Consider the following 27858-nt stretch of genomic DNA (forward strand, 5'->3'; position numbering starts at 1 on the left):
GCCTCCGGAGGGCTTCCCACGAGAAGGAGGGTGTGATGTCCCTGCCCTGCTGGAGGCTGCTGCCGGTCCACGTGGCATTTGTGCAACAGCTGCTCTCCGGGAGGGGGCGTGAGTGAGGGTTGTAGCCCTGGCAGGGGAGCGAGGATGGCAGCTGCCAGCACCTGGGTCGAGGCCACCCCCACCATGGCCCTGTCCCCAGCTCTCAGGGAGGCCCAGAGAAGGCTGAGGGGCCTGTCGTCTAGGTCACTGGAGCAGACCCCCGGGGGGAGAGCGGGTGCTGCCCAGGCGGGCCCCAGAAGCCGCCCACTTGCCCTCCCCCACAGAGCCTGTGCCCCCCTCGTGCCCACACCCCTGGACTTGTTGGGGCAATTCCTGAGCAGGAGAGAGGCCGCAAGGTCAGGCTTCTTGCACTGGCCGGGAGGGGCCCAGGGCAACCCGCCGTGGTCGGGTCCTTGTGGGGCCTCCTGTCTGCCCAGCCTCCTCCCACGCCCTGTGTACATGTATTCACTGTGCAAGGCTGCAGCTGCAATGATTTGGTCCCCTCCACCCCATTAGTGGCTTTTACTGACTTTGTGTGTCATTGGAGGAAAGACTTTATTTTGCTCTGTTGGTCATGCAAAAGGAATAACAAACTGTTCATCTTTATTTTTTGCTCTCCTAAAGTCTTAGAGGGTTTGGGGTTTTTCATAGTTTATTTTTCTGGCTATTCCTGTGGTTAGCTTCATGTTCTCCTTTGATGGTGTACTTGCACTTCATCCCTATAACCCCCCCAAAGGGTCCCCTGGTTCTCAGGCCAGTACAGCCTGGTGCCCACATGACAGACGGAAAAGGGAGCCAACGTTGAGTGCCCCACCCGGGGACGGACATTGTCCACCGCAGAAATGCCCTGCGTGGGGGTGCCTGTTTTCCACCCCAAGCCCGGGGCCCCACTTTGTGGGCCATGCACAGCCTCAGACACAGGTCCCCCCCGTGTGCAGACCTTTGTGGGGCAGAGGAGGGACTGTGACCTGGGCAGGTGCCGTCTCCCTGGTATGTCAGCCGAGCCTCCTTGGTGCCACCTGACTTCTAGCCAGAAATGTTTGCAGGAGGTGGGGAGCCCTCACCTGTCTCTAATTTGTACCCTTCTCTCCATGCGGTCCGAGGACAGGTGCTCCCCTGTGCGTGCACCCAGGGGAGGACTTGATGGATGGGTAGAGGCCAGCAGATGTTCTACAGGCTGGAGTGCAATGCTCAGGACATATGTCATTGTGGTTACTCATTTCCCTCCTCAAATGGTATTCATATTGGAGAAAGAAAATCCATAAGATTGTGAAAACCAGCTGATAATTTTCCCAGAAGCACCACTGTGTGTAGCAGTGTCCATCCTCCAGATACCAGAGACAAAAATTAAAAAAAAAAAAAAAAAAAATCAACATTCTATTTGTGGTCTTGATGCTATTCTAGAAGGGTCATATTTATCGTTTTTCTGAGAGAGAGGATCAATAATGCAGTGTTCTGTTTCTGTTTTTGTTCTGTGCCTGTGCGTGCATTCGTGTGTATGTGTGCATGCCTGCGTGTGCATGTGCGTGCGTGTGCATGTGCGTGCGTGTGCAGTTCAGCCAGCCTCCTCCGCTAACGCCCTGTGGAAGACAAACTCTGTAAGTGTGGACGGTGTAAGCAGGCAGCGATCTTCGTCAGATCCGCCAGCTGTCCATCCACCGCTGCCCCCTCTTCGCGTGACATCTACCAGTACGTTTTTTCCTTTTTCCTTTCTTGCCAGTGGGCTTTTCGATCTGGATGGCTGGGGGGTGCTTTCGGCAGCCGCGAGGGGACAGCTGCGACGCTGCACGCCCGCAAGCCACTGCCGTTCCCAGCCCTGGCCCCTCCGGCCGCCCTCCCCAGCTGCAGGCTCCTGTCTGTCCCGCACCCCACGCCAGGGGGGGTGCTCACACACTCTCCTCCTCTGTCTTCCCGAGCATTTCAGCAACATTTCCTCCTGTCACGCATGAACATGCCCAGGGCTTCATTTCCTTTGGCCACTTGGCGGTCCTCAATATTTGGGCACAGTCATTTGGATGTAATCTGGCATGTGTTTTTCTTCAATATCGACATGTAGGTGAAAGTCCCGGGACCTAGGGGAGGGGGCTGGAGAAGAGGAACATCTTTCCTGGAGCAGTGAGGCAAGCCCTGGATGCAGGCCCTGAGCCTGTCTCGTCCCTGCTCTGCTGGGCTGGCAGGGGGAGGGGTCCTGGCAACTCGGGGCCCACACAGAGAGCACGGACTTCCCCCAGGTTTTTCCCTGCAGTTTTTAAGCTAAGGCAGGAGAAACCGAGCCCCGGCTGCAGTAAAGTGCCATGTGCACGTGCACTGGTGGCACTGGAAGGCTCCTTGGGTGTCCCCGTCCTGTCCTGAGGACAGTTAACTGCCTCAGCGAGGACCCTGGATATTTGGGGACAGCACTAATGTTTGTCCGAGAGGGGAAAGCGGGGAGAGGAGCCAAGGGCTCGAGGCCCAACTGCCCGTCTCACCAACTTTCTGACCTTAGGGGAAAGCACGTCACTTCTCTGATCCTCAGCCTCCCGAGTCTTTGCCCTGCCCTCCGCACAGATTGTGGAGTCTTCACAGAGTGAGCACTTTAGGGCGGTCTCACAGTGACCTGCTGGAAGCCTGGTGAAATGTGTAGGGCCCACAGGGGCGGCTGAGGCAGAAAGAGGATTGGCCCAGGAAGGCCCAGCCCCAGACTTGAGCCTCCCCTCTGCTGTCTCTCCAGGTCTCAGGGTGGACAGCACAAAACTGTGGTGGCACCCCCACAGGGACTTCCAACGGGGAAGGTACAGGCTCATAGAGGCATTTTAACCCTGACTTGAGGCTCGGAAGGACTCCCTGCCAATACTGCTTAATAAAAACCTGCAATGAAAAGAGGTTTTTGTTCTTATGAAATCACCATAGAAAAAAGGAAGCCCCTATCAGAGGAGCCTCGGGTGAGAAGGCTGGGGACGTGAGGAAGTCTGACAGTCTGTGTGGCTCTCCTTTTCTTTCCACAGATCCCCTGGCTCCCACGCCGCCCCCTCCGGTAGCAAAAACGCCCAGTGTGATCGAAGCCTTGGGCCAGCCGAGCAAGTCTGCCCAGCCTGGGATCCCGCTGAGCAAAGCCCCGCCCCCGCCCCTGCCACCCCAGCCGCCCAGCCGCCTCCCGCAGAAGAGGCCTGCTCCCGGGTAACTGCCTGTCTTCACGTGGCCCGCGGGGCCTGGCCAAACTGCCATCCTGGCTTCTTGCGTTCAAGGAGCTTCCAAGCGGCAGCGGCCCCAATCCTTCATCTGAAATTTCCGTGCATACATCTGAAATTTCCAGTGCTTCTACTCTAACGTTTGAGTACCGGTGTCACCTGATGAATTCATCAGGCTTAAGCGTCTTAAAAATAATTTATCAACATTATTAAGCTAAAAATTTTCATGCAAACGTATGTCTTCTATCCACATGACGAGTGTAGGTTTCTGTGTAGCACAGGCACTGGATTTGGGGGAATGAAGGTCCTCGAGACGCTGGGCCTGTAGCTTCAGTTTGTTGCTCACAAGGTTATCTTACTCGTATGCATCCTCCGCAATGTGGGCATGTATTTCCTACAGACGAGCATGTTCTCCTGCAGAGGCACAATACAACCGGCACGATCAGAAAGCTAACATAGTGGGGCACCTGGTTGGCTCAGACAGTAGAGCGTGCGACTCTTGATCTCGGGGTTGTGAGTTCGAGCCCCATGCTGGGTGTAGAGATTACTTAAAAATAAAATCTTTAAAAAAGAGAGAAAGTTAACATAGACACATTAGTACCTTCCAGTTCTTAAAACCCATACAAGGTTTGCCACTTACCCAAAGGTCTGTCCTTTTCCACAAAGGGATCCAGTTCATGGTTTCCAGCTGGATCCTTATAGTGAAAGATGGTTTTCTTTTAGCGGCAGTGATACTTAGAAGCCAAGGTCCGAATACTGTGTGTGCTCATTGCTCTTGGGGTATACTTGCTCCCAGGCAGGCCCTCTGAGTGGTCAGAACTGGGGACACACACATGTCCATACATAGGTGTATATCTGTGCATATCTGTATTTATAAACACATTTATCTCTATATTTCTATTTCTGTGTCAAAATCCATGAGTTCACACTGTCTCCCTTTTCAGTTGTAGTAACAAACCACACCAAGACTTACTGACATGGGACACAACCATTGTGTTCTGCTACCAGACTCTGTCAGGAATTTGGATCAGCATCGTGAAGTTAGCTTATCTGGTCTCCACAATATCTGAAGCCCTAGCTGGAAGACTCAAGGCCAGGGATGGTCCAACACAGAAAGCGACTCACAGGCTGAGGCTCGTGTCATCTCTCCAGCCCACACATCTGGTGGTTGATGCTGGCTATCAGCTGGGGCCGTTGGCTAGAAAGCTTGCACGTATGTGGCCTCTGCATGTGGCGAGGGCTTCCTCGAATCATGGCGACTGGGCCGAGAACAAGTCCCAAGAGACAGGCCCAGCCCTGGAAAATGGCAGGTTGTCACTTCTGTCATGTATCACTGGTCAAACAGTGGCAGATCCCAGACTCAGGGTTGGCATGGGAATGGTAGCACAGGGTGGTGTAGACTCCAGCTCTCAGAAGAGGGTTTGGGGGCAGTGTTCTCAAGGCACCACAGGGTCTATTCTAATCTCCTTTGCTGGCCTCCTTACTCCCTTTTCTGGTGATGAGAAATCTGGCCTCTACGTTGACGATCAATACCCCCATGAAGCCAGTCTCCCATCTCTGCCTCACCTCCTCCTCTCCCTGCTGAGATCTGGGGCCCAACATGGAGACCCTCTTCGCCCTGCTGGGGCTCTCACTGCCCCGCCAACACCCTCCTCCGTCCCACTCAGGCGCACCCCCTCAGGCCTCCTGTCCCTGCCGAGGCTCCGACTCCCCAGGATGGGCCTTTTTTCGTCCCTGCCACCAGGTAGATGATGGAGCCTTTCAGGATATAAACTACCTCCTTCAGTTCTGAGAAATTTCATTGATTTTTTTTTTTTACTGTCTTAATTTCTGTTTTCTCTGTTCTTTTTATTTATTTATTTATTTATTTATTTATTTATTTATTTTTATGTTTACTTTTGAGAGAGAGAGAGAGAACACAAGCAGGGGAGAGGCAGAGAAAGAGAGGGACAGAGGATCTGAAGCCGGCTCTGTACTGACAGCAGAGAGCCCGACGCAGGGCTCAGACTCACGAACCGTGAGACCATGACCTGAGCTGAAGTCGGACACTTAACTGACCAAACCACCCAGGTGCCCCTCTGTTCTTGCTTGTAATGTAATTCGTGTTACTCAGATGTCAGACTCCGTTGGCTTTTCCTCTACATGTATCGTCTTTTCTTTTTCATTCGGGTAAGCTGATAGCTCTGTCAGCCTGCCCCTGAATCTCCGTGGTTTAACATCTGGAAGTTGACTTCTTACACAAAATTGAGCGCCCATATTCTTGCTTGTGCAGCAGCCCCAAGGGGTGAGTCAGAGACCCAGACCCTTTCTACTTCTGAACCCTGTTCCTAGGGTTATTTCCTGAGGAAGAGCCTGGAGAAGGGTGCCTTTGACCAGAGCCAGTCCCATGGCTCCACCTGGAGGCCGGGGCTGGAAGTGCAGCTCTGCTCCGTGGAGGGACCGCTCTCTGCCACCTGTCGCTTCCATTTCTGCATTGCTTGCTTGCTTTTTAAGTCTGCCTTCTGGGAGATTTCCTTCATGTCATCTTCCAGTTCTTTCATTGAATTTTTTTGTTTCGGCTGTCATATAATTTTCAAGTTAATAGTATCTTTTTTGTTTCATGAAATCATTTTCTCTCGTCTCAGATTATTAATGACGGTTATAGGGATGGAGGGGGAGTTGTTTAGTTTAGCTTTTGCTTTTCTGCATAGTTTGTTTCTTCCATGTCCATTGTCTTTGTTTTCGTTTCTGTTATGTTAGAGGCTTTTCCTCATAGATCTGGTGTTTTCTGCCCAAAGGTTGCCACTGCAGCTGAGGCATTAAAACCAACTGCAGGGCTCCCTGGGTGGCTCCGTCGGTTAAGCCTACGGACTCTTGATTTCATCTCAGGTCATGATCTCATGGTTTGTGGGATCAAGTCCCACATCAGGCTCTGCACTGATAGTTCGTTCAGAGCCTGCTTGGGATTTCTCTCTCTCTCTCTCTCTCTCTCTCTCTCTCTCTCTCTCTCTTTATGCCCCTCCCCCACTCACGTGCATGCGTGCGCTCTCTCTCTCTCTCTCTCGCTCGCTCTCTCTCAAAATAAACATTTGAAAAAACCTGATTGCGAACTGCACCCTCATGTGCAGAGTCCAGTGTGGACTTTGCTGTGGAGGGTCTCACTCGGCAGTTTTTACTTAGTCCACCTTTTTGTAAAGATGCTCCCAACAATCACACTGGTACCCCCAAGTTCAGATACCCTCTATTCTCCCCGCTCTGAGAATAGAAGCTTCTGGTCTTCAGTGGGTTGAGGTAGGGTAGTTGCTCAGGGTTGGTCTGGGAATCCGGGGATTCAGTAGCTCCTTGAGCAGATTTTGAGCCAATCCTTTGTGTTTATTGCCATGCCTTATGCCCCCTCCCACGGGCTCATAAGCCTTGGGGGCTTGTGCACACATGGGGGTCCTTCAGGGCTTCCTTACTGCGTGAGTGTTCTCCCTCCTCAGATGAGCTGGCGTGGTTAGGATTCTTCCCTCCTGTGGCCACTTCCAAAATGTTTCCTCTTCAGTTCTCTTTGTCTTGTTGGTTTAAGCTTGTTCCCTTTCTTTCTGTCTGTCTTTTTCTTTCTTTCTTTCTTTCTTTCTTGCTCTTGCTCTTTCTCTTTCTCTTTTCTTTTCTTTTCTTTTTTTGTCTCTTTTTTCTTTCTCAGAGAGGGAGAGAGAGACTCTTAAGCAGGCTCCATGCTCAGTTTGGAGCCCAACTCAGGGCTTGATCTCACAAACTGCGGTCACAACCTGAGCTGAGATCAAGAGTCAGACGCTTGACCGACTGAGCCACCCAAGCGCGCCTGGTTCAAGTTTTTTCTTTCTTTTTTTAAAAATTTTTTAAATGTTTTTATTTCTTTTTGAGACAGAGAGAGACAGAGCATGAGCAGGGGAGGAGCAGAGAGAGAGGGAGACACAGAATCCGAAACAGGTTCCAGGTTCTGAGCTGTCAGCACAGAGCCCGACGTGGGGCTTGAACTCACAGACTGTGAGATCATGACCTGAGCCGAAGTCGGACGCCCAACCGACTGAGCCTCCCAGGCGCCCCTCAAGTTTTTTCTAATTGTTTTCCTTGAGAGAAAGTGGAAGTAAATGTATTTCAGTCTTTTTTTTTTTTTTAAGTTTATTTATTTTGAGAGAGAAAGCACGAGCAGGGGAGGGGCAGAGAGAGAGGAGCGAGTGAGAATGTGGAGTCCAGTGCTCAAACTCAAACTCAGGAACTTCGAGATCATGACCTGAGCCGAAGTCGGACGCTTAACCGACTGAGCCACCCAGGCGCCCCTCAGACCTACTTTTGTAACCAGAAGCCTCTCAGAGCTTCTTTAATGCTGCCTTGTAAGATCTCTTTCTAAACTAGAACGTGAACATCCTTGCCTTCCTATTCCAGGCGGCACATACGCAGTCTCGCGAGTCGCCGAGTTATGCGGTGGGGAATACACTCTCACGTCTACCCCCGGTGGCCACAGGCCGAGCTTCTCTTAGTTCCTGCATTAGGGTCTGTGCCCGCTTCTGTTCGCCCCCCTCTTGCCCCGTAGCTCCTGCCTACTTGCTCCTTCTGAGCTGTTCTTTGAGACGCCGAATCCTGTGCTGAACTTCTAGATGAGCACCAGTCGGCCGCCAGCCATCACCCGGCGGTTCTGAGAACGGGGTGTATTGGCCGCTAATGCAGGGTCCTGGGCACGGTCTTTCTGGGGGCTCTGAGGCCTCCCTGCTTCCTTGGTTCGCAGGAGAGCCTGGGCTGGCGTTGCTGGGTATGTTGGCGCAGCCTTACCTGGTTTTACCTCTCATCTCGGGTGACCAGAAGCAGAGGTGGGGAGGGAGCAGAGCGGGTGATGCTGGGGTGTCTCCAAGACCCCTTTGGATGGAGGGAAGCCTGTCATCACTGCCCGGGGGACTTCTGTTTGAAAAGAATCCACCGCTGTGGCCTCTTCGTAAGGAAGCACCCACCCCCCAGTCTTATCCTGGGTATAAATCTGGGTTTTTACCTTTGCTCTCTTTGAGCAGCGGTCGGCAAACTACTCCTGCGCGCCTGATCAGCCCCGTGCCTGTTTCTGTATGGCCCACAAGCTAAGGTGGTTTTCTTTTTTTCAAATGGTTGAAAACAACCAAAAGAAGTCTATTCATGATACATGAAGATTTTCTTTTTTTAAGTTTGAGAGAAAGAGAGCTCAGGAAAGGGGCAGAGAGAGAACCCCAAGCAGGCTCTGCATTGTCAGCCCAGAGCCTGACGCGGGCTCGATCCCACAACCGTGAGATCAAAATCGGGTTGACCTGAGCCAAAATCGGGTTGGATGCTTAACTGACTGAGCCACTCAGGCACCCTGATACATGAAGATTCTATACAATTCAGATTCCGGTGCCCATAAATAAAGCGTTCGGCACATAGCCACGCTCCTTTGTGCATCATCCGTGGCTGCTCTCGTGCTGTGGTGGCAGCACTGGGTAGTCCTGATGGACTTTATAACCCACAGAGCCTCAACTGTCAGGCCCTTTAGCAAGAAGGTTTGCTGACTGGTGTCTTAGAGGCTCAGGCTTTTCCCGTAGGCATTTTGTAGTTGGGAGTGATGAAAGGCAAAGGGGGTCAGCATGATGATTTCTTTTTTTTTTTTTTTTTGAGAGAGAGAGAGTGAGTGCGAGTGGGAGAGAGGGGCAGAGGGAGACGGAGAGAAGCTCAAGCAGGCTCCACACTCAGCGCTGAACCCGACACGGGGCTCGATCCCACGACCCTGGGATCATGATCTGAGCGACAATCAAAGAGTCAGACACTCAACCGACTGAGCCACCCAGGCGCCCCCAGCATGGTGATTTCTGTCTTGACATTGACGGAAATCAAATGACGAGACGGGTCAGATGAGTGGGGCCTTCACACGTTAGACCTTTTAAGTTCCTTGAAAATAGGTGTAAAATCAGTGCCATGTTTCTTCACCTTCGTTCTGAGACGACACAGAAGGTTCCTTTATGAAGCGGTGTGGGGTGGGGACAGCTGACGTGCTATGGGGCCTCAGACGTCAATAAATCTACCTTCTCCTTCTTTTAGGGCTGACAAGTCGATCCCACTGAGCAACAAAGGCCAGCCGAGAGGACCTGGTAATGATTTCGTTTATGGGGTTCACTGCTGCGTGGTCCGTGGGGGCAAAGCAGGAGGCATTTCCAGCCGTGCTCAACCCTGTGTCGGGCCCAGCAGCCACCCTGCCTCTCACAGACAGGGCTGCTGTCTGCTGTGTCCTGTGTCTGGCCCCTTCTGATGGGGGCAGGGCAGGGAGGCCCCAGCAGGGATCTAGAAATCTGCAGAGGAGCTGGCGGCCTTTGTCCCGCTCTGTGACACTCACATGCGCTGCACGCTTTACAGAGACTGATGGAAGTCACATGGTTCTTGGGCCTTTAGGGGACTTTTCACTCTGTAGATGAGAAAATCTCAGGAAAGCTGCCTTTCAGACATGACGCTGTGGCATTTATATTGTTTGTAACTCGCTGGTCACCACTGAGGGCATGTTGTGAAGTTGATTCATTTTGGCCCTCAAGCAGTGGATCTCTCTGGAACAGAAGCTCTGGGTCCTCTGTCCAACAGTGCGGTCCTCCAACCCCCAGCCCCCATGCCCAGGAAGTCACAGACCGTAAGTGGAAGGGCCCCTCCTTTCCTGCCTCTTTGCTCTGGCCAGCAGTGAGCGGGAGAGTCTCCGAGGAAACCAGTCTTGCCCTCTTCCCCAGGCGGGGTGGAGGGGAGGCTGCTTCCTGAATCTGGACGGGACACGACCCCCGATCCGCAGTCGCAGGGCTCGGCTCCCCCGGCACGGGCACCGGGCTGCCTCACCCCCAGTTCTCTGCACTCAGCTGGGGTTGCTTCCCTGTCCTGCGAGCCTGGTAGAAGGTCCCCCTGCCCCTGAGCCACACGGACCTTCCCGCCCTGACACCCGTGGGCTCCCGGGCCTGCTGGGTCAGGAGCCCTGGGACCAATTAGAAACAAAGCAGCCCCACCCTCCGCCCCAGGAGCTGATGCCTCCCTGCCACACTGACCTCTGACCCTCCCTCTTCTCCATCCAGACCAAGTTAAAGCCCAAGCGGGTCAAAGCTCTCTATAACTGTGTGGCCGACAACCCAGACGAGCTGACGTTCTCCGAGGGGGATGTGATCATCGTGGATGGGGAGGAGGACCAAGAGTGGTGGGTGAGTCGGGGTCTGGGCCCAGGGTGTGGCCGGGAGGGCGGAGGTGAGTCCCGGCCCACCTGGCACGAGAGGTCTGCTCACAGGCGAGGCCCTCTGCCGGTGCATCCTCAGCCCTCAGGCCCATCTGCCCCCCACCCGTCTCTCCCGTGTACACCCACTTCTGAGCGGGCCCAGTTCCCCCCCGCCCCCACCCCGGGTGGGTTTTCCCACGTGAGGGTGGGTGGGCACTGGGGCCGCAGTTCCCAGAGTTCACTTGAGGGCCTGAAATGAGGCCGTGAGTTTAGAGCCGGTACGATCCTCCCCCACACTGGGGGTCTGTGGGGGAGGCGTGTAAGAAGCCGACGTGGGGGCAGAGCCCCTGGGTGTCCGTCTGGGTCCTGAAAGGAGTGGTGACATCCAGGTGGGAGCAGGAACAGCAGGAGTGTGGCGGTTCACCTGGCGACCCTGAGAGACCAGACCCCGCGCTCCACAGACTCAGGGACGCTGGGCAGCTTGCCCGTGTCGCAAAGCCTCTGTTCCTGAGCTGCTGCTGTGTGGCCGGCCTGCGCCCGCAGTGTGGGGACCTGAACTGACTCCCTCCCGACTGCCCCCAGCCCCCAGCGCTTTCACACTCGTGTCCAACCCGGCACGAGGGTGGGGCCCCAGCCGGACAGTAGGCTTAGCCCTCTGGAAAATACCTGTTCATTTCAGAACCTGTGGAAAATACAGAAAGGTATAAAGAAGGAAATGCTGCCCATACTCGCACCCAAGTCTCATGAGTTGTATTAGGGCGATTTTCTTTTAGACTTTTACTTATCTCCATAATTTACCTCGTTGAGATCTTACTTGGTATAGAACTTCTATAATTTACCCAGAGTGAAAATAAGTGAATCTGTCGCAGCCTTCGGTAAATGCTTGACTACATTTGAATAGAACCAACCACACGTTTGCCACTTTCTGGGACTTTGTAACTCACAAGCTTCTGACACTCAGTTTCTTCATTAAACAAAACAAAACAAAACATAAAGGCAATCGGGGGCAGTAGTCAGCCGTCCTGCCTGCCCCCCAAGAACGCCAGGGCCCTGGGGACTGTGCTTCTGGGCCGACACCTGGCCCACCCGCAATAGTCTTGCTTACACAGCCGGCATAACCCCGCAGTTGACCCTTGAACCACGTGGGTGTGAACTGCGTGGGTCCACTTACGTGGGGAGTTTTTCTATGTAAATGCAGTATAGCAAGCACTTGAATGTATTCTTTACTCCTTATGATTTTCTTAACATTTTTTCTCTCTAGCTTTATTGTAAGAACACGGTATATATGACACCTGTCATATTGAAAATACGTGTTAACTTACCATGTATGTTATCTGGAAGGCTTCTGGTCAACAGGTTTACTAATAGCAAAGATTTGGGGGAGTCAGAAGTCATAGGTGGATTTTCAGCTTGGAGGGGGATGGCTGTGGCACTTCTAACCACCCCCCACCCCATGTTAAGGGTCAACTATATTTGAAACATGAGCGAAAGAAAAGAGGAAAAACAGTTTAGATGTCTGACCCAAGTAATTCTTTCTCAGAAGAAATTCTTCTGAACAAATCTTCCCTTTTTTTTCTCCAAATGCTATATAATGTCCTTCGAAGGTTCCAACATTTAGAATTTTTATAACCACCTGAACTTTTGTTCATTTCAGATCGGCCACATTGACGGAGATCCCAGTCGCAAAGGAGCATTTCCTGTATCATTTGTGCACTTTATTGCTGACTGAATTGCTACTGAACAAAAAAACACTTCTTTTAATGCTCGTTATGTTCCTGTTTTGTTATTGGTACCAAAACTCTTGCCAGAATGACCCGTTTCATGAAATGTATTGTACGGTAGCCCACTTTCTCTAACACCGCTCTTCTGTTTTACAAACTCAAAGGCAACTTTATGTGTCTAAATGAATTGTTTTTATAATTTGTGGTTTTCATGAAATACTGCCATACGTTTATTAGGAAAAACTGAATTTCCTAAAAGGTGAACTGAGAAGTTATTTTAACTACATAATCGAGACCCTCAATCTACAGATTTAGCTGAACCTAAAAGTTTGAGGATTAGAAATCCTAAGCTTTCCTTGGCCTGCTTCTAGAGTCGGTCACTACAGTTGTCTTAGGTTGGTAAACTTGCTTTAGAAGTAGCCCAGTCCTGGACTGTCTAGAAAAAATGCTATCAGTTCACCTTTAAAGACTTTTTTTTTTTTTTTAAAGAAACCTTTAAAGAGTTCCTTTGAAATCCACCCAAGGCTTAGCTAAAGCAACTTGGAAATTTACACCTTAGCGTTGTACTTTCCAGCCCTCATCTGTGAGGTTGCAACTATCACTGTATTCTGCATGTGCGTGTAGCCTGTTGTGAACAATCCCGCTTAACCAAACTACCCGTGGTTTATTACGGCATATGGTCATAGCGCTTAATTCAGTTCCACGTTAGAGAAAACTGCATTTCCTGAATTTGGTTGAAAACTAAGGATGATGGATTGCAAAACAGTCCTTTAAACTAGTCTATATGCTTTAGGTGTCTTGGAACTTGCCTTCTTGACCCTCCTCCGTCACCCAGCTCGAGTACCGTGGCGCAGACCCCACTGTGTTCACACACACTTGCTGTTTCCTGTTGAGTGTACCACTGCCTTCCCTCTCCGGCTCCCCAAGAATGTTTACGCAATTTAGTGGCTTGTATTTATATACTATACCAACAGGAATGGTAGTTATACTGTCTTGAAATTGAATCTGTCCATTTGTAATCAAGAGCATATCTGAAATTTGTAGGTCCCGGGTAATACTCCTGAACAGACATCCCACTGTCACTGCTAAAATCCATCACGTCATTCTTACTGGGGGTGGGGGGATTAGGTTGTGTGTGACAAACCGAAATTCATGAGTTTAACAAACTTGATTATCATACCTCTATTTAGTAATTGTGAGTATAAGATTCGTGATAGGAATATTGGACATTGTGGCACTCTCTGAAAATACATAGGCCTATAATGCCCACTCAGATTTTGACCAGAAGTGAAGGGAGAAGCTTAGGTCTAGGCTTGGAAAGCGAGGCGGCGATGTTTTCATCGCACGGTTACGATGGTACATTTGATCGGAGCAGCCTGTCTTTGTCAGGCAAGACTCTTCTAAGGACAGAGCTTTTTTTTTTTTTTTAATTATTAATTGCATTCTACTTTTTATTGTTTTTATAAAGGAAAACAGAACAAACTGGAATGTTTTACGATGTGGTGTGGCAACTGCTTTTTGCCTTTCAAAGTTCCGGGTAAAAATGTTAGATCTGTAATTAAATTTGGTTGGGTTTTTGGTGGGTTTTTTTTTTTGGTTTTTTTTTTGGTTTTTGGTTTTGTTTTGTTTTGTTTTTAAAGACTACATGTATTTTCACTAATTGTTCATTTCTGTCGTTTGAACCCTTCATTTGGTTAATTCCCTCATAGATTTAAGAAAGTAAACAGGTATATTTTGCACAGTGCACTTCTTATGTATATTTTAACACAGTCCTTTTGCATTCGTGTCTTATAATCAGCCTTTTGACTACTTGGTGCCAGCTTTATAAGGAATTAAAGTTGATTCTCACTGACATTCAGACACCAGTCCCAAACTAATCTATCAGGTTCACTGGTACAGAACTATCTAGGAAATATTTTTTCCACTCGGCAATTTGGTGGTGCTATTGTGCAGTTGTTAACATTACTCTTGCCAGAGGAGAAATTCTAGTACCTTCCCTGCTAACATCCTTTCCTAGTTCTTTGCTCTTTGCAAATCAAAAAACCTGAGAGAAAGGAAACCATTGTAGATATCTATTTATATTTGAAGTTGACGCTTCACGAACGTAGCTGCGGGACGCTGGCATGTCGTGTGCCGTTTTCCATCAGACGCGACTTGGAGGGATGAGGCCCCACACGTGCACAGACTCCCAGCTCCCGTGTGGTCTGCTGAGGGGTGGATGGTGTGGCATGCAGCTCGGAACGCTACCTGAGACAATGATACTCCGTTCATTCGCTTGATTGCTCTGATCTGGTTGCAGCGCAACTGTATATATTGTATAACCTAAATCAATTCTTATTTTCGTTGTCCTTAATGCAGTGATTTATAATTAGAGCATGTTCAGTAAGTTGGCTCTTCCCGCGAACTAGTCATTTGACTGGAAAAAAATAAAACACCTGTAAATGGACATAGTGTTATTTTTAATGTTTTTAATCCTTTAAGCATTGCATATTAAAATGGTCCTTTAGAAAAACCCACCGGCCTCCTGTACATGAGATTCTTTCTGTGCCGTTTAACACGCGCGGTGATCTCTTGCCTGGGAACGCCGAGGTCGATGCTTTGGTTTCCGAGCACGTCCTCCTGACGGTGCACCTTCACGGTCTTACTTTTTGTGTCGTGAGCTGGCAGCGCTGCGTCGCTGTTCCAGACCAGGTGACCGGCGCTCCCAGCCGGCGGGGGGCCCACGTGCCGCCCCGGGGGGATGGTACGTGACCTCCGTGGAAAGCGCTCCATGCTCGCCACTCACTGAGGGCACTTCTGTGACGCTTAGGTGTCAGGCTTATTTGTGTTTAAAAGCGAGAGGGGAGGTTTCTTTTTTAGTCGCAGAAAGCGGACAACCTCGTTGAGAGTTAACTCACCGTAATAAGACACATTTTAATAGAAAAGCAAATGATCAGTATGTTACACACCGCGTTTCTTCGCTTTCACCACTTCCTACTCCCATAATAGCTCAACCCTGCAGACTGAAAACCACCGAACTCCCACACGAAGTCAGCTTCCACTTGATTGCAGAATTCAGGATTTCTCAGATGTTAATACGGAGTCAAAAGCGGTAGATAAAACTTTGCAGATGGCTTGTGCTTGCTCCTATATTAAGTGAAAAAGATAGAGTAAGAGACTGTGTCCATCTCTTCCTGAATTTCATTTGACCAGCAGAGGTACACATCGGACCCTCTTAACACCTCTCCTAAACCTGCACGTGTCATGTGCCCCCTTCCTGCGTGCCTTTAGAGAAGCATGCGTGGCAACTTGAACCTGGCCTTTGGGAGGGCCCTTGACGAGTCCGGAAGACAACAGGGACAGAACAGGAGGGGCTTCTGCTCAGGAGGGCGCACCGCTTTGCCCACCGGCCTCGTGACAGCCCCGACCTCGAGATCCCCGCCGGACAACTGCCCGCCCGCGGCAGGTCTGACCAGCTGGCTGACCTGGGGCCGGTCACCCACACTACGCCAGGTGTCAGGCACGGTGGGTGGCATCTCTTCAGCCTCTGAGAAGACCGTAAGCACGCTATGGTTTCACCGTCTCGTCTGATGAATGAGAGACTAAGCAAGCCAACTTGAACCTCACCAGGCTGTGGCACTGATAAACCCAGAGGCTGTATTCCTCATTGCTGGCATCTGTGGTCTTCAGAGCCAGCAAGCTTCTTCCTGCCCCCAGACCATCATCGTAACACACCATCCGGATGATTAAATACAGAGCGTGCCGATGCAGGACATCCTACGGAAGTCAGGAGAAGGCAAGACGGTGACTGTGTTACGGATGTTTTACGTACTTAATTTTCCGTGCAGAATTGTGAGGCTTTACACAGACAGCATGGCTATGAATCTGGCAGAAAACAGTTATATAGGCTTTTCACCCAAACGGACATTCCAGAATGTTCAGTTAATGGGGCAGTCTGCCTTCAGGGTTATCCCTTCCTACTTAAAATTCCAGAAAGACAGGAATAAGATCTGAGTTCACGAGCCTCTTCTCTATGCCAGGCTTCCAAGCTGACATCTGCCCTGAGCTGGCATGAGATCCTAAGTTAAAAACACATTAGGGGCCAGCAGTGCGGGGTGCTGGTGGGGCCCTACCATACAGGAGGAGCAAAAGGGGGTCTCCGTTACCTCTCAGAAATCAGTCATTTTTTTAAGACCAGCTGCCAGGGACATTTACCAACCAACAATTCCGCAAACAGCAGAGAAAACTACAAGTGGCCCCTTCCCAGCCTGCCTCCCAGATTCTCTAAGAAATATTACTTACATACTGATCTGATGTTGACACTTTTATACCATACTTGGAAACTCCCATAATAAATTCTTCCTCCAGAGGAACGAAAGGCAACTTTCCATCTTGCTTTAAAGTAAAAATAAATTACATGGTCTACATTAACAATTATGTCACATTCCTTAAATCTCATTAGTCAAGTTTAGCTTCTGGCCATCACAAACCCAAACCCTTTTAAGAATGCGGGGTACACAAGGGGCACCTGGGTGGCTCAGTCGGTTGAGCGTCCGACTTCGGCTCAGGTCATGATCTCACGGTTAGTGAGTTCCCGCCCCGCGTCAGGCTCTCTGCTGACAGCTCGGCGCCTGGAGCCTGCTTTGGATTCTGTGTCTCCCTCTCTCTCTGCCCCTTCCCCACTCGGGTTCTGTCTCTGTCTCTCAAAACAAAATAAACATTAAAAAAAAAAAAAAAAAAAGAATGCAGGGTACACAGTAGCCTGGCAAGAATCGTTCTCCAAAGAGGCAGAAGAAAAACTTTCACCAGGATTTTGTTCTGTTTTCACAGTTCACAGAGCTGAGCAAAATTCACATCCATTTGTCTTGATGTTAATAATTTCAGTTATAAACTGAAAACATTTCTCACAGGTCCCAGAGATGCTTAAACATTTACATCAGAAAAATAAAGCTATTGGGGCACCTGGGTGGCTCAGTAGATTAAGTGTCTGACTTCAGCTCAGGTCATGATTTCATGGTTTGTGAGTTCAAGCCCTCATCAGGCTCTCTGCTGTCAGCACGGAGCCTGCTTCAGATCCTCTGTCCCCCTCTCTCTGCCGCTCCCCCGCCTGTATGCACACGCTCTCTCTCTCAAAAATAAACACTAAAAAAAAAAAAAGTATTTAGATCCTAAATCTATGTTTTTAAGTTTATTTTGAGAGAGCGTGCGTGTGTGTGAGAGTGGGGGAGAGGGGGAGAAAAATCCCAAGCAGGCTCCACACTGTCAGTGCAGAGCCCAATGTGGGGCTCGAACTCATGAACTGCAAGGTCATGACCCAAGCTGAAATCAAGAGTCGGATGCCCAACCAACTGAGCCATTCAGGTGCCCCTAAAGGTATTTAGATCTTAAAATACTCCAAGCTTATGCTGATGTCAGCACATGAAACCACCAGGAAACAGCTGCAGGAAGCACGTTTCAAAGCCACTTTACACCCTTCCCAGCTGTTAGGTAGGTCTGGGTCCCCCCGCCACGTCCCAGGGCTTTGAGCTTGATGAGCAGATGACACCTGATGGTTTCCCTAGCAGATTATCCAGTTCTATCCTAAGTCTGAATACTGCCTAACTTGTCTTCTGCACAACTAACAAGATAGCGTTGGCATTCAGTAGATGTTCAGTGCCGTAAACGTTTGTGTGGAAACATTTGCCTACGCTAAGGAAATTCTGATAAAGAAGCTATGTCTGCATGCCTCCATTCTTGGCTCCTCGCGTGGTTCTAGTAACCTCCTGCCAGGGACCTCTCACCGTGGGCTTCCAGCATTTCAAGAATCAAAAGATGGGATAATAGCAATGCTATTGTCACTGATGGAATTTTGACAAGCCCGGGGTGATCTGAGAGACTTAGCGGTCCTTATCAGAAATGAAAATAAGCCGAGTCCACTTCTGGGGGGAAACATTAGCCATCCTTCAGTACGATACTTGGACTGGTTGTTGCTTGCTCACTTTTGCAACGACCGTATCCCAAACTGAACGCTGGGGTACTAACTGTATCAGTCCAGACTATCAAGAGGTCTCTGTTAGATGACAAATTAGATTGGCTTATTCCCCTCAGACAGAAGAGACTTCCTGTGCTTTCCTGAGGATGTGACTTTGTATCTAATGATCCCATTCTCCATGATTTACCAGACCAAACATCCCTAGAGTAACCAGCACTCTCTGAACTGACAGAGGAATCTTCCACCGTGGTAATATCCCTTTGTTAAACACAAAGACCTGTGGCTCCATTTTGTGGAAATTCAGGAAGCAATTTAAGTCTTTTGGTTCGTCCACTTCCACACTGGCAAGGGCACAGGTCTTACAGTATTTTATGCACTAACTGTACATCTTTGATTTGTCTTAATTTTTATTCTTAATTTTCCTTCATAATTATTTTGTCTAAATCTTCTTGACTAGGGTATGTTTTGTTTTCTTTTTAATTTGAGAGAGAGTGCAAGCAGGAGAGAGGGGCAGAGGGAGAGAGAGAACCTTAAACAGTCTCCACATTTAGCATGAAGCCCAACATGGGGCTCGATCCTACAACTCTGGGATCATGACCCGAACCGAAATCAAGAGTTGGATATTCAACCAACTGAGCTACCCAGGCACCCCACTGACTGGGATGTTTTTGAAACCCACTTCACCTCAATTCTTGTTGCGAACAGGGTATTCATTGATAGGTCAACACCACTATGAGTTAGATTATTCAAAGAGCTGTAACTAGTTCAACGGAAATACAGTAAGGTTTGCCAGACTGTTTGAAAAGACAAACTTATGGTGTGCAACCAGTCACGGCACTCGGCTCCTCATTTAAATGAGGAGCTCAGTCAGCCCCAAGAACGTAAAAAGTGCTGTTTTTTGAAGGAAAGAACTGTCCCTGTTCCCTTGAGACTCCGTCCTACACACCTTGTACCACCTATAACCACAGTGCTCAGTAAACATTGTAACAGTGATAAAAGCATGGAACATTTTCTCCAAAGCCATGAATTTATTCTCTAGAATGTTCTAATATTATTATTATTATTTTTTTTTTTTTACCTGGGCAACATCTATATAATTTATCAGGTCTAGGGGCCCTTCAAGACTTTTCCCTTCAGAGAATTTCAGTTTCTCAATGGCACCAACATACTTTATTCGAAATTCTGCACAGGTATCTGAAGTGTTATTGCTTTGTCCTAAAGGTGAAAGAAAAATTGTTAATGGTAAGACTTCAAAAGAAATATCTGCGTTACAGGGTATCCTCAACCCCTATGCAAATAAAAAACAGACTGTTATCAGAACTTCATCATTAATGAAAATAAAAAACTTTTAATGCAAAATTATTTGAATAGGAAAGAACTTGGAATTTCACTAACCGTTTCCTCAGTGACTCATAATACACTAAACATAAAAATCTCAACAGGAATAAACCAAAACACAGGAGAAAAATAAATTGTCAACTAGATAATGATTGGGTACCTTCATGATACGTTAAAATATTTAGAGTTTTTTTGGTTTCTTCTTCCTCTTTACCATGTTAACTATTAATTTGCTTTCCCCATTCAGCAAATCTGGTCTACCGCTACCGGTCAAAAAAAAAAAGAAAAAAAAGAAAAACCGCAATTTTTTTTTTTCATGTAGATGGAATAATGCCAGACAGGAAGTCCCTTAACATTAACAGATGTTATGTTACACGACAGATGGCATCAGGCTGCAGAACCATGTGGGCTGGAAGATCTGGCCAGTCCCAAAATTACCACCAAGCACTACGTAATCTTCCACGTTAAAGGAATACTACGTGGTTACTTTTAGGTTATGTTTATGTAGAAAAAGATGCCCACGTTTTTAATGTTTTTAAGACATCTGGAAGTAAAAATAATAGACCTTACGCTACCATAAGCTCTTTTACATCATATGGTTCCTGCCTTCATCCCACCCCTCTGCCATCCCCACTTTCATAGACCGGTTAGTCTCTGATCCTGAAAGGCAAAGTAGAAAGAGTGTAGACAAAATATATATATATTTTTATATTTCCAGTTAGACTCTAGCCGTTTATTGGCCTGGATGAGAAGGTACCTTTTGATTTCTCAGGAGCTACTAATTTCAGGTGGCTGCATAAATGTTTTGGAGACTGACAGATGCTACCCTTCCAACAGCAAGATGCTTCTCCACGGCCCTCAAGCAAGGTCATTCCAACAGAACTCCCGCTTTGCCACCCCATGTCCTGAAAAGCTGTTTTGAAACCCCTAAATTGTTACCGTGCTATTTTTCACACGTGTTTGCTCTAGAAGCCATGACGAGCAGATCGCCCACGTGTGCCAGCACCACCAAGGCAGTGGCTTTCGCCAGCCATTTCAACCCACGTCCCACCAGATCTTGGGCCATTTCCAAACTCTTGTCCAAAATGGCAGAGGAGAAAAAAAACAAACAAACAAAAAACCCAGTGCACAAGAATTCGTTGTGCTACCCCGGTAATGCTCTGTGAACACCGGTTAAAAGCCTTAATAAGTGGCCCAACTCTTCTCCGTACCTGAGCTTTTGGTAGAATCTGTATCGAGGCTGGCCACAGTGCTGGATCGTGAGAGCCCCCCAAGGCTGGAGTCTACAGACTGAGAAATAACAAACAAAAATGGAAACAGAATTAGAAGCACTGTCTTCTCTCAAATCCTCTAACAAACACTCAAATTACTTCTTATAGTTGAATCAACACATACAAAAGCAGGTCGACTATTCAGGCAGGTCGAATGTGACAGATTGTTCTAAAGACAAATTCTATAGCAAACTTCAAAAAACAGGTAGTCCCAACTGCTCCTATCATAACAGCATCAGATAAACACGGTGTGGACATTCCCAGTATAAACTACAGCCGTTATACCCGCCTCCTTGTAAGATACCTGGTAGTTAGGTCGTTGTGTGAAAATCTACGCCTTGCTTTCACTTAGTTTCCACTGACCCCAAAAAGAACCCGGTGCAGAAAGCAGGCAGGGAGCATGATCCCGTATCGTAAATGAGCAAAGATACCCAGCGGGGTGAAGTGATTCACCCAAGGTTACATCTAGAAAATACCCCAGACTTCCAGTCGAGGCCTAATCCCCGTTCCCGCGCCTCTGCAATTACTCTGACGAGGACGTGGCTCACGCGGTCACGCGCAGGCCGACCGGCAACCAGAGCACAATTCTCAATGTGAATTGCAGAGAAAACTCAATGAAACTGTTAAGCAAAACACAAAGCATCATCCATGTTAGCGTGGTCTGTTCTATAGAATCGTACCCTGGATAGGCTTCATTTCGTTAGAAATGGCGTTCCGTGAAAATTCCTGATTCAAAAAATTAGCCACTGTTTTTCACCTCAAATCAAAGTGAGATTTTATTTTATTTTTTTTTTTTAATTTTTTTTTTTTCAACGTTTATTTATTTTTGGGACAGAGAGAGACACAGCATGAACGGGGGAGGGGCAGAGAGAGAGGGAGACACAGAATCGGAAACAGGCTCCAGGCTCCGAGCCATCAGCCCAGAGCCCGACGCGGGGCTCGAACTCCCGGACCGCGAGATCGTGACCTGGCTGAAGTCGGACGCTTAACCGACTGCGCCACCCAGGCGCCCCCAAAGTGAGATTTTAAAAGTACAACGTACTCATATTTTTTCCGTGTTCGAGAAGTGAAATCGAGGAGAATACAAAACTGTTTCAGGCCTTATATATGTTTTTTTCCCTTTTCCCGTCGTGGCGCTTCTTAGGGCAGAACATACAATGAGAACAGAGCTGTAGGCACAGAGACGTTCACCGTAACGTTCCGTGTGGGACTGAAAACTGGAAAGAGCGTACACACTCAGGGTGGGGGGGAAGGCAGCTGGAACTGAGATGTTGTTACAACTGCCACAGGGCGGGCGGTCACCATCATCTTGGGGCTCAGGCCCTCACTCCACGGCAGGTGGCCCCTTCCGCACCTCTCCGGGCCCCACCGGCCACCTCAAAGAACCCGTGGCCCAGAACCAACATCTCAGGCCATTAGCAGGTTCCCTCTGGAGTCCGCAAAATCCGAGCTCCGGTCTTGCTCTGCCCGAGCAGGTCAAGGCCCCTTTATCCGCTCTCTCATCGAGAGAACGACACTGGGCCGGACCAGATGCCCAGGCTGGGGGCCCCACACAAGGGCTGCAGAGGTAACAGCGGGAAGCTTCTCGACCAGCCTCAGTGCAAAACCCTTCAGGGCAACGGTCGATTTTTCCCACTCTCGGGCAGGATTCCGAACGACGTCAAATTCCTGTGCCTCTGGCTAGAAGCCCACCGGCTCAGTGAGACTCCCGAGTGGCCGTCACGGGGTCTTCGGCCACCGAGGCGTGGCCGCACGGGCCAGCGCAGGGCTCCCCTCCCCGGGGGCGGGCACCTGCCCACGTTGTGCCGCGGGTTCCTCTCCTACCCCACCGCGTGCCAGCACTGAGCACACTCGTCTCTTCCGAACCAAGAGCTCGGGAGGGGGTGGAAAGGGTAGCGGTGAAACCGAGAAACACAGGCCGGTCCCGGGACGGGGACTCAGGCCTCTGAGGCCCCTTTACAAACCACTTTCTCACTCTCTCCAGAGCCCTAAACGTGGCATTTGCCTCACCATCCACCTAGCTCAGCGGTAAGTGAACAGAACTACAGTTACGTACACACAACCACCGATCCCAGAATTCGAGAGCTCCGGCCCCCCGACTGCCTGCAATTTCTATCACGTAAAATGCTGCAAAATCAGTGTTTCACTGAGACCGTTCACCCGTCCTCTGTCCCAGCTGGGTTCGGGCACGGAAGAATCTCGGCAGATCTCCACAACAGAACGGAGTTAAATCGAGCGCGGGATGATGCGTCTCTGGCACCAACAACGGATGTGAAGACGCGCCTAGTCCGAAAAACACCGGCAGCTGTGCCGCGGTTGGTACCTTCGTGCGGTGCCAGTGAGGACAGACAAGATGCTCCCCGCTTTAGGATTCTGTTCCTACGTCCGCTCCCCCTACCTTGCTCTTGGTACTGATTTCACTGCTCTGGGAGCTGCTGCTACTGTGCCGTTTTTTGCCTTTCCGAAACATTTTTCACCGTCGCTCGATGCAGAGGAGCTCCCCCTGGAAGGACAAACGGTAGTTAGTCACGGCAGGAGAAATAACCTCCCGTCACTTTATGCATCGCAGGAATAAAGTTCGCCAATTCCTTCTGGGTCCTCTCACCGGAAACGAATATTCTCCTTCGACCACGGAAGTCGGAGGCTGCTGTTTCATTCTTCTTTTCTTTTTAAGTTTGAAAAATCTGACGCAATGAACCAGAAGGACAGAAACCTTCCTGGCCTATCCAGGGGCGTGAGAAGCATCGTTCTCAGGGGTGACACACACACACACACACACACACACACACACACACACACACAGGGGCGTGAGAAGCATCGTTCTCAGGGGTCTCACACACACACACACACACACACACACACACACACACGTCATCTACTCCTCAAAACACTCAACTGTCTCACCGCTCTTTAAACAGTTCAAGACCTTAGTAAAACATGTGACGTATTAGCTGACCAACCAAGGCACTGAGATTCAGCTGCTGTCTCAGGGTCACATCCTGTGAATGGTCGGGCGTAGAATGGAAGCCCAGAAATGCGCACTTTTCTCCAGGTCTGGAGCGAATTTTAAGAAAAAACTGACATAAAAACATTCCAAGGTGCCAGCTCTCCCCTCTGCACTCTCGTGAGGCCAGGGAAGGAGGCGGCCTTGAGTCTTCCAGAGTCAGTCTTGTATATATCTTTTTCTTAGGTAATAATTAACGCCTTGGAAGCAAAATTTATACTTGCCTGTTTCACAGGAGCACATCTATTATAGTTGAAAAATTGCTAAGTAACCTGCATGGCAATGCTTCATAGTTCACATGCTTCCAAATGCATCATGTCACTGTTCTCACAGCAACCTGGTGACACATTCATTTGCTCCAGATGTTGTTTTAAGGGTTTCCCTCATCTGTGCCTCATATTATGCTGGGGGGTTATAGAAGGTAGGTTATAATCTGCATTTTATAGATGAGGGAACTGTGACCCATCTTTCAGGAGGATTTATGAGTAAGATAACCTAACCAATTTTTACTAAGGACTGGATCCTACCGAGGGAACAAGGGAATCTGCTTACGGTGGAACGAATACTATCTTATTGTCTTCAAAGCTCCCACAGACGGCCGTGTGCACAGAGAGCTTCCTGTCATTCCGACATGATCAGTTCTTTTCAGAAAAACAAGGTACCTGATGAAGGAACAAGAATGAATAAATCGTGGGGTGGTCACTGAATGTGCCTGCTCCCATGAGAAGTTTCTCCCACTCTATCTGGAGACGTCATCATTCTCAGGCCACTCACCAGTGTCTGTCCTTAGGCCACTTGCCCAAGACTGAGTTCCAAGCCCAAGCTTTTTCACTAGCCCCATCATCCAACTTATTTCTACATTTTTGATTCATCTGTGGAGTAGCAAGAAAATCTGATTCGTTCATTCATTCCTGGGTACCCAGTGAGCGCCTTTTAGATGCTGGGGCAGTGAATAAGTCAGGTAAAGGCCCTGACCTCAGGAGGCCCATTCTCAGAAAGATGAGACAGACCAACGAGAAAACCGAATACACACACGTTGTTAGGAAAGAACTGTTATGAGGGAAATGAAGGCAAGCTCAGGAGACGCAGCTGATGGAAGGAAGGGTGAGCACATTAGAAAAAGATGCTCCGAGGAAGTGAGCAATAAGGAGACGTGAAGAAGGAAAGGAGGGTGGCCGCACAGGTGCGGAGGGAAAGCAGTCCAGCAGAGAGCAGGGCAAGTGCAAAGGTCCCGAGGGCACATGCCTGCTGCCAGGAACAGCGAGAGGCCACCTTGGCTTTCACGGGAGCAGGAGGGAGAGGGACAGATGCACAGAAAGGTGCAAGGGGGCTTTGCAAACCACAACAAAAGTCTGGGGGTTAGGTTTAACAGCAAGACTCCAGAGGCTGTTAAAAGGCAGTCAAGGGATAGGATCAGACTTCTGTTTTAGAAAGATGACTGGCTGTGGGTGGAGAACTAGCCGCAGAAGGTGTAAATAAAAGAAGGGAGACTAGCAGGCTACTGAAGATCATTTGCTGCCACCGATCACCTTGCATTCATGGGATGCTTTTCAGTAAGAACAAGATGGCAAGAGAGCCTTATTCCAAAGTCTGCACAAACTGGGTTAACCTAGCAGCATAAAGCACCATGTTAGCAGTCTCTGATAAGTCAAAATATTGCACAGCACATTTAAGGACATTATATCTTAAGTGTGTGTGTGTGTGTGTGTGTGTGTGTGTGTGTGTTTCAATATACAACAATTTTTTTTTAATTTTTTTTTTTTTAACGTTTATTTATTTTTGGGACAGAGAGAGACAGAGCATGAACGGGGGAGGGGCAGAGAGAGAGGGAGACACAGAATCGGAAACAGGCTCCAGGCTCCGAGCCATCAGCCCAGAGCCTGACGCGGGGCTTGAACTCACGGACCGCGAGATCGTGACCTGGCTGAAGTCGGACACTTAACCGACTGCGCCACCCAGGCGCCCCTCAATATACAACAATTTTAAATATGACTTTAAAATAAAATTTTATGCCATCCCTAGTGAAATCCTGAAGCATCCCTTCAAGTCCCTGGAATACTGGAATGCTTTGGAAATCGGCACACTGGCACAATCACGCCTTTGCTGCTCCTTAAGACTTTCTTTCCACCACCGATTGAGAAGCTGAGGGAGGGAAAGGCACTTATTAAAGTCTTTGATATCTGCTGCTATTTTGATGCATGTTCTGGAGCAAATTATTCTTGTCTCTAAATTATTCACGCACACAAATGAGGCCAAAGATACAGACTGTCACTTGGATGTTCCAAACTTACCAAATGCAAAAAATGGCTGAAGCAAACGCTTCACCTTCCCTTCCGTAGCTGCTCTGCTCCTCTCCTTTCCCTTTCAGTAAATTATTATTATTTCTGGTGGAAACCAGGAAGTCGTCAACTCCGCAATGTCCTCCAAGCCCCACCTCCAATAAAATACTAAGATCTGCTGAATAAACCTCCTGAACCGTTGGCTCATCCACACCTCTAACAGGTGCATGCCATCACTAGCCCGCTGCTGGGTATAATCACTCTTTCATCACCTGATGAAAGCAGTGCGTCCCCAACCCACAGCAAGACACAGATGCACAGAGTTTGGCATGCGACTTAAGGAAGGAATTCATGTCCCAACGGGACTCCTTGCCACTTTAAAGCTACTACCAACCTCCAGCTAAAGAGATTTCTTTAAAACTCAAATCTGATGTCAATAATGTGCTTAAAATCTTTCACTGGCCCTCCAAAGTTACAGAGAGTGGAGTCAAAGCTCTTGGCCAGGACATGCAAGGTCCTCCGTGACGGGGGCTCCTATCGACCTCTCCAGTCTCGTCTTCCACGACCAGCTTCACAGGTTCATCTCGAAGGAATGCAAAGAGCAGGCACACAGCTCCCTGTTTCCATGCTTTGCTCTTGCCATTCTGTCTGCCTCAGACGCCCTTCCACCTTTTTATTCAGTCAGCTAACTTTACTCACCTTTCAGGACTCTGTTCAGGCTTCTTCTTTACTAGAAAGCCTCCTTTGGACCTCCAGGTTGGGCTAAGGGACCGGCACTGCACAGCTTGAGCATATACACCCTGGTCATAGCACCAGCCGGCTATTGCCCACTTGGAACTATCTTACTCTGTTTAACTTGGAACTCTCTCAACTGTGAGCTCCTCAAAGATGGGGGCTAGGTATTTCATCTGTGTACCCAACGTCTGGCACAGACTGGCAAAGGACACGTTTAATGAACTGAAGAACCTTCTCCCAGATACCAATTTCCTGTCCGCCCAGTGCTGGGCGCTATACAAACCTGTAACCCTCGCTACTGACCAGCAAGGCTGCAGTATCACACAGCCCCTTTCAAATGAAGAAGCCAAAACTCTAAGCGTCTTGCCCCAGGTCGCTAGGCTAATAATGGGTGGGGCCAAGTTTGGAACCTAAGACAGACCCGACCGCCGAAGCTCTTTCCAGACCCCACCCTGCTTCCCACGCAGTCCGCACTGTTGTTGCGCCTGCCACGTGCAGGTGCGCAGGATGAAAGCAAACAGGACCGACACCACGCCGGCCCTTCGCGGTGGGGGAAGGGGGCTGGAGCCGTGGAGAAACCAAGAGGAGCCGGCACAAAAAGCGCTCCTCACGGCCCCACAAAGCGGAGTCCGACTCCGGAAGCAGCCCCGCGGAGGCTCCCACTCCTGTCTCCGTGTCCGACGGGACCGATCCACACACGACACCTGCCGTCACAAGCGCTGCAGTCCCACCCCAAACAGGAACCTGGCACCTGGGGCACCGCATCCTCCCGCAGGCCCGGGCCTGCTCCTCCACTCCCGCCGCCCGCTCCGCGCCACCTGGGGACTTGGGTCCCCGGCCCCGGGAAGGCGGGTCCCGGGGGAGACCGCAGCCCCCGCGGCCCCACCCATCCGCCCTACCGCGGGCCTCCCCGCCGGCACCGCCTTCGGGACCCGCGTTCCCGGCCAGGCTCAGTCCGGGACCGGCCACGGCCCGGCTCTCACCTCACAGCCTCTGGCCCGCCCCTGGGGCCGCTCGCGGTCGGGGTCAGACGCCCACAGCCCAGGCAGCGGACACTGGGGCAGCCACTCCAGTTCGAATTCCAGTGCCAGCTTTTCCGGCGCCCCAGGCCCCGCCCGCCGGGCCCCGCCCCCGAGGCGTCGCGCAGGCGCAGAACTGACCCCGCCCCAGGTTTCCGGAC

The 27858-nt window shown here is 49.6% G+C and overlaps 2 protein-coding genes across 12 annotated transcripts in view; one reads left to right on the plus strand and one right to left on the minus strand.

Annotated features, from left to right (window-relative positions):
- Window positions 1-14131, plus strand: part of ASAP2 (ArfGAP with SH3 domain, ankyrin repeat and PH domain 2) — a 198192-nt gene extending 184061 nt beyond the window's left edge. For 2 of the 7 annotated variants that reach the window (XM_047845254.1, XM_047845256.1), the window contains exons 23-28: window positions 1594-1728; window positions 3024-3195; window positions 9243-9292; window positions 9728-9819; window positions 10247-10369; window positions 12035-14131. In XM_047845254.1, coding sequence (XP_047701210.1) covers window positions 1594-1728; window positions 3024-3195; window positions 9243-9292; window positions 9728-9819; window positions 10247-10369; window positions 12035-12109 — 647 coding nt within the window. In that variant the 3' untranslated portion in view covers window positions 12110-14131. The remainder of the gene's footprint in view (window positions 1-1593; window positions 1729-3023; window positions 3196-9242; window positions 9293-9727; window positions 9820-10246; window positions 10370-12034) is intronic. The other 5 variants (XM_047845255.1, XM_047845257.1, XM_047845258.1 and 2 more) reach the window with 3 other exon arrangements.
- Window positions 14132-14539: 408 nt separating this feature from the next.
- ITGB1BP1 (integrin subunit beta 1 binding protein 1) lies at window positions 14540-27817 on the minus strand. Of its 5 annotated transcripts, none has more exons than XM_047845272.1 (8): window positions 27662-27817; window positions 24217-24326; window positions 23059-23163; window positions 20601-20679; window positions 19130-19266; window positions 16383-16475; window positions 15708-15857; window positions 14540-15227 (listed from the first exon to the last, which is right to left on the minus strand). In XM_047845272.1, the coding sequence occupies exons 3-8, from the start codon at window positions 23128-23130 to the stop codon at window positions 15156-15158; spliced, it is 603 nt and encodes a 200-aa protein (XP_047701228.1). In that variant the 5' UTR covers window positions 23131-23163; window positions 24217-24326; window positions 27662-27817; the 3' UTR covers window positions 14540-15155. The 5 variants fall into 5 exon arrangements, with proteins under 5 accessions (XP_047701228.1, XP_047701231.1, XP_047701232.1 ...); XM_047845275.1 differs by lacking the exon at window positions 27662-27817 and adding an exon at window positions 27430-27513; XM_047845276.1 differs by lacking the exon at window positions 27662-27817 and adding an exon at window positions 27423-27441.
- Between the last annotated feature and the right edge of the window lie 41 nt (window positions 27818-27858).

The sequence above is a fragment of the Prionailurus viverrinus genome, unplaced genomic scaffold, assembly GCF_022837055.1.
Source record: "Prionailurus viverrinus isolate Anna unplaced genomic scaffold, UM_Priviv_1.0 scaffold_33, whole genome shotgun sequence".
Lineage (NCBI taxonomy): Eukaryota > Metazoa > Chordata > Mammalia > Carnivora > Felidae > Prionailurus > Prionailurus viverrinus.

Bases quoted from the DNA above. Each gene is read 5' to 3' on its own strand.
- ITGB1BP1 (XM_047845272.1), bottom strand. From the start codon at position 23,130: ATGTTTCGGAAAGGCAAAAAACGGCACAGTAGCAGCAGCTCCCAGAGC. The intron at 20,680-23,058 runs GTAGGGGGAGCG...GTTATTTCTCAG, and splicing joins AAATCAGTACCAAGAGCAAG to TCTGTAGACTCCAGCCTTGG. The intron at 16,476-19,129 runs GTAAAAAAAAAA...TTTACTTTAAAG, and splicing joins ATTATATAGATGTTGCCCAG to CAAGATGGAAAGTTGCCTTT.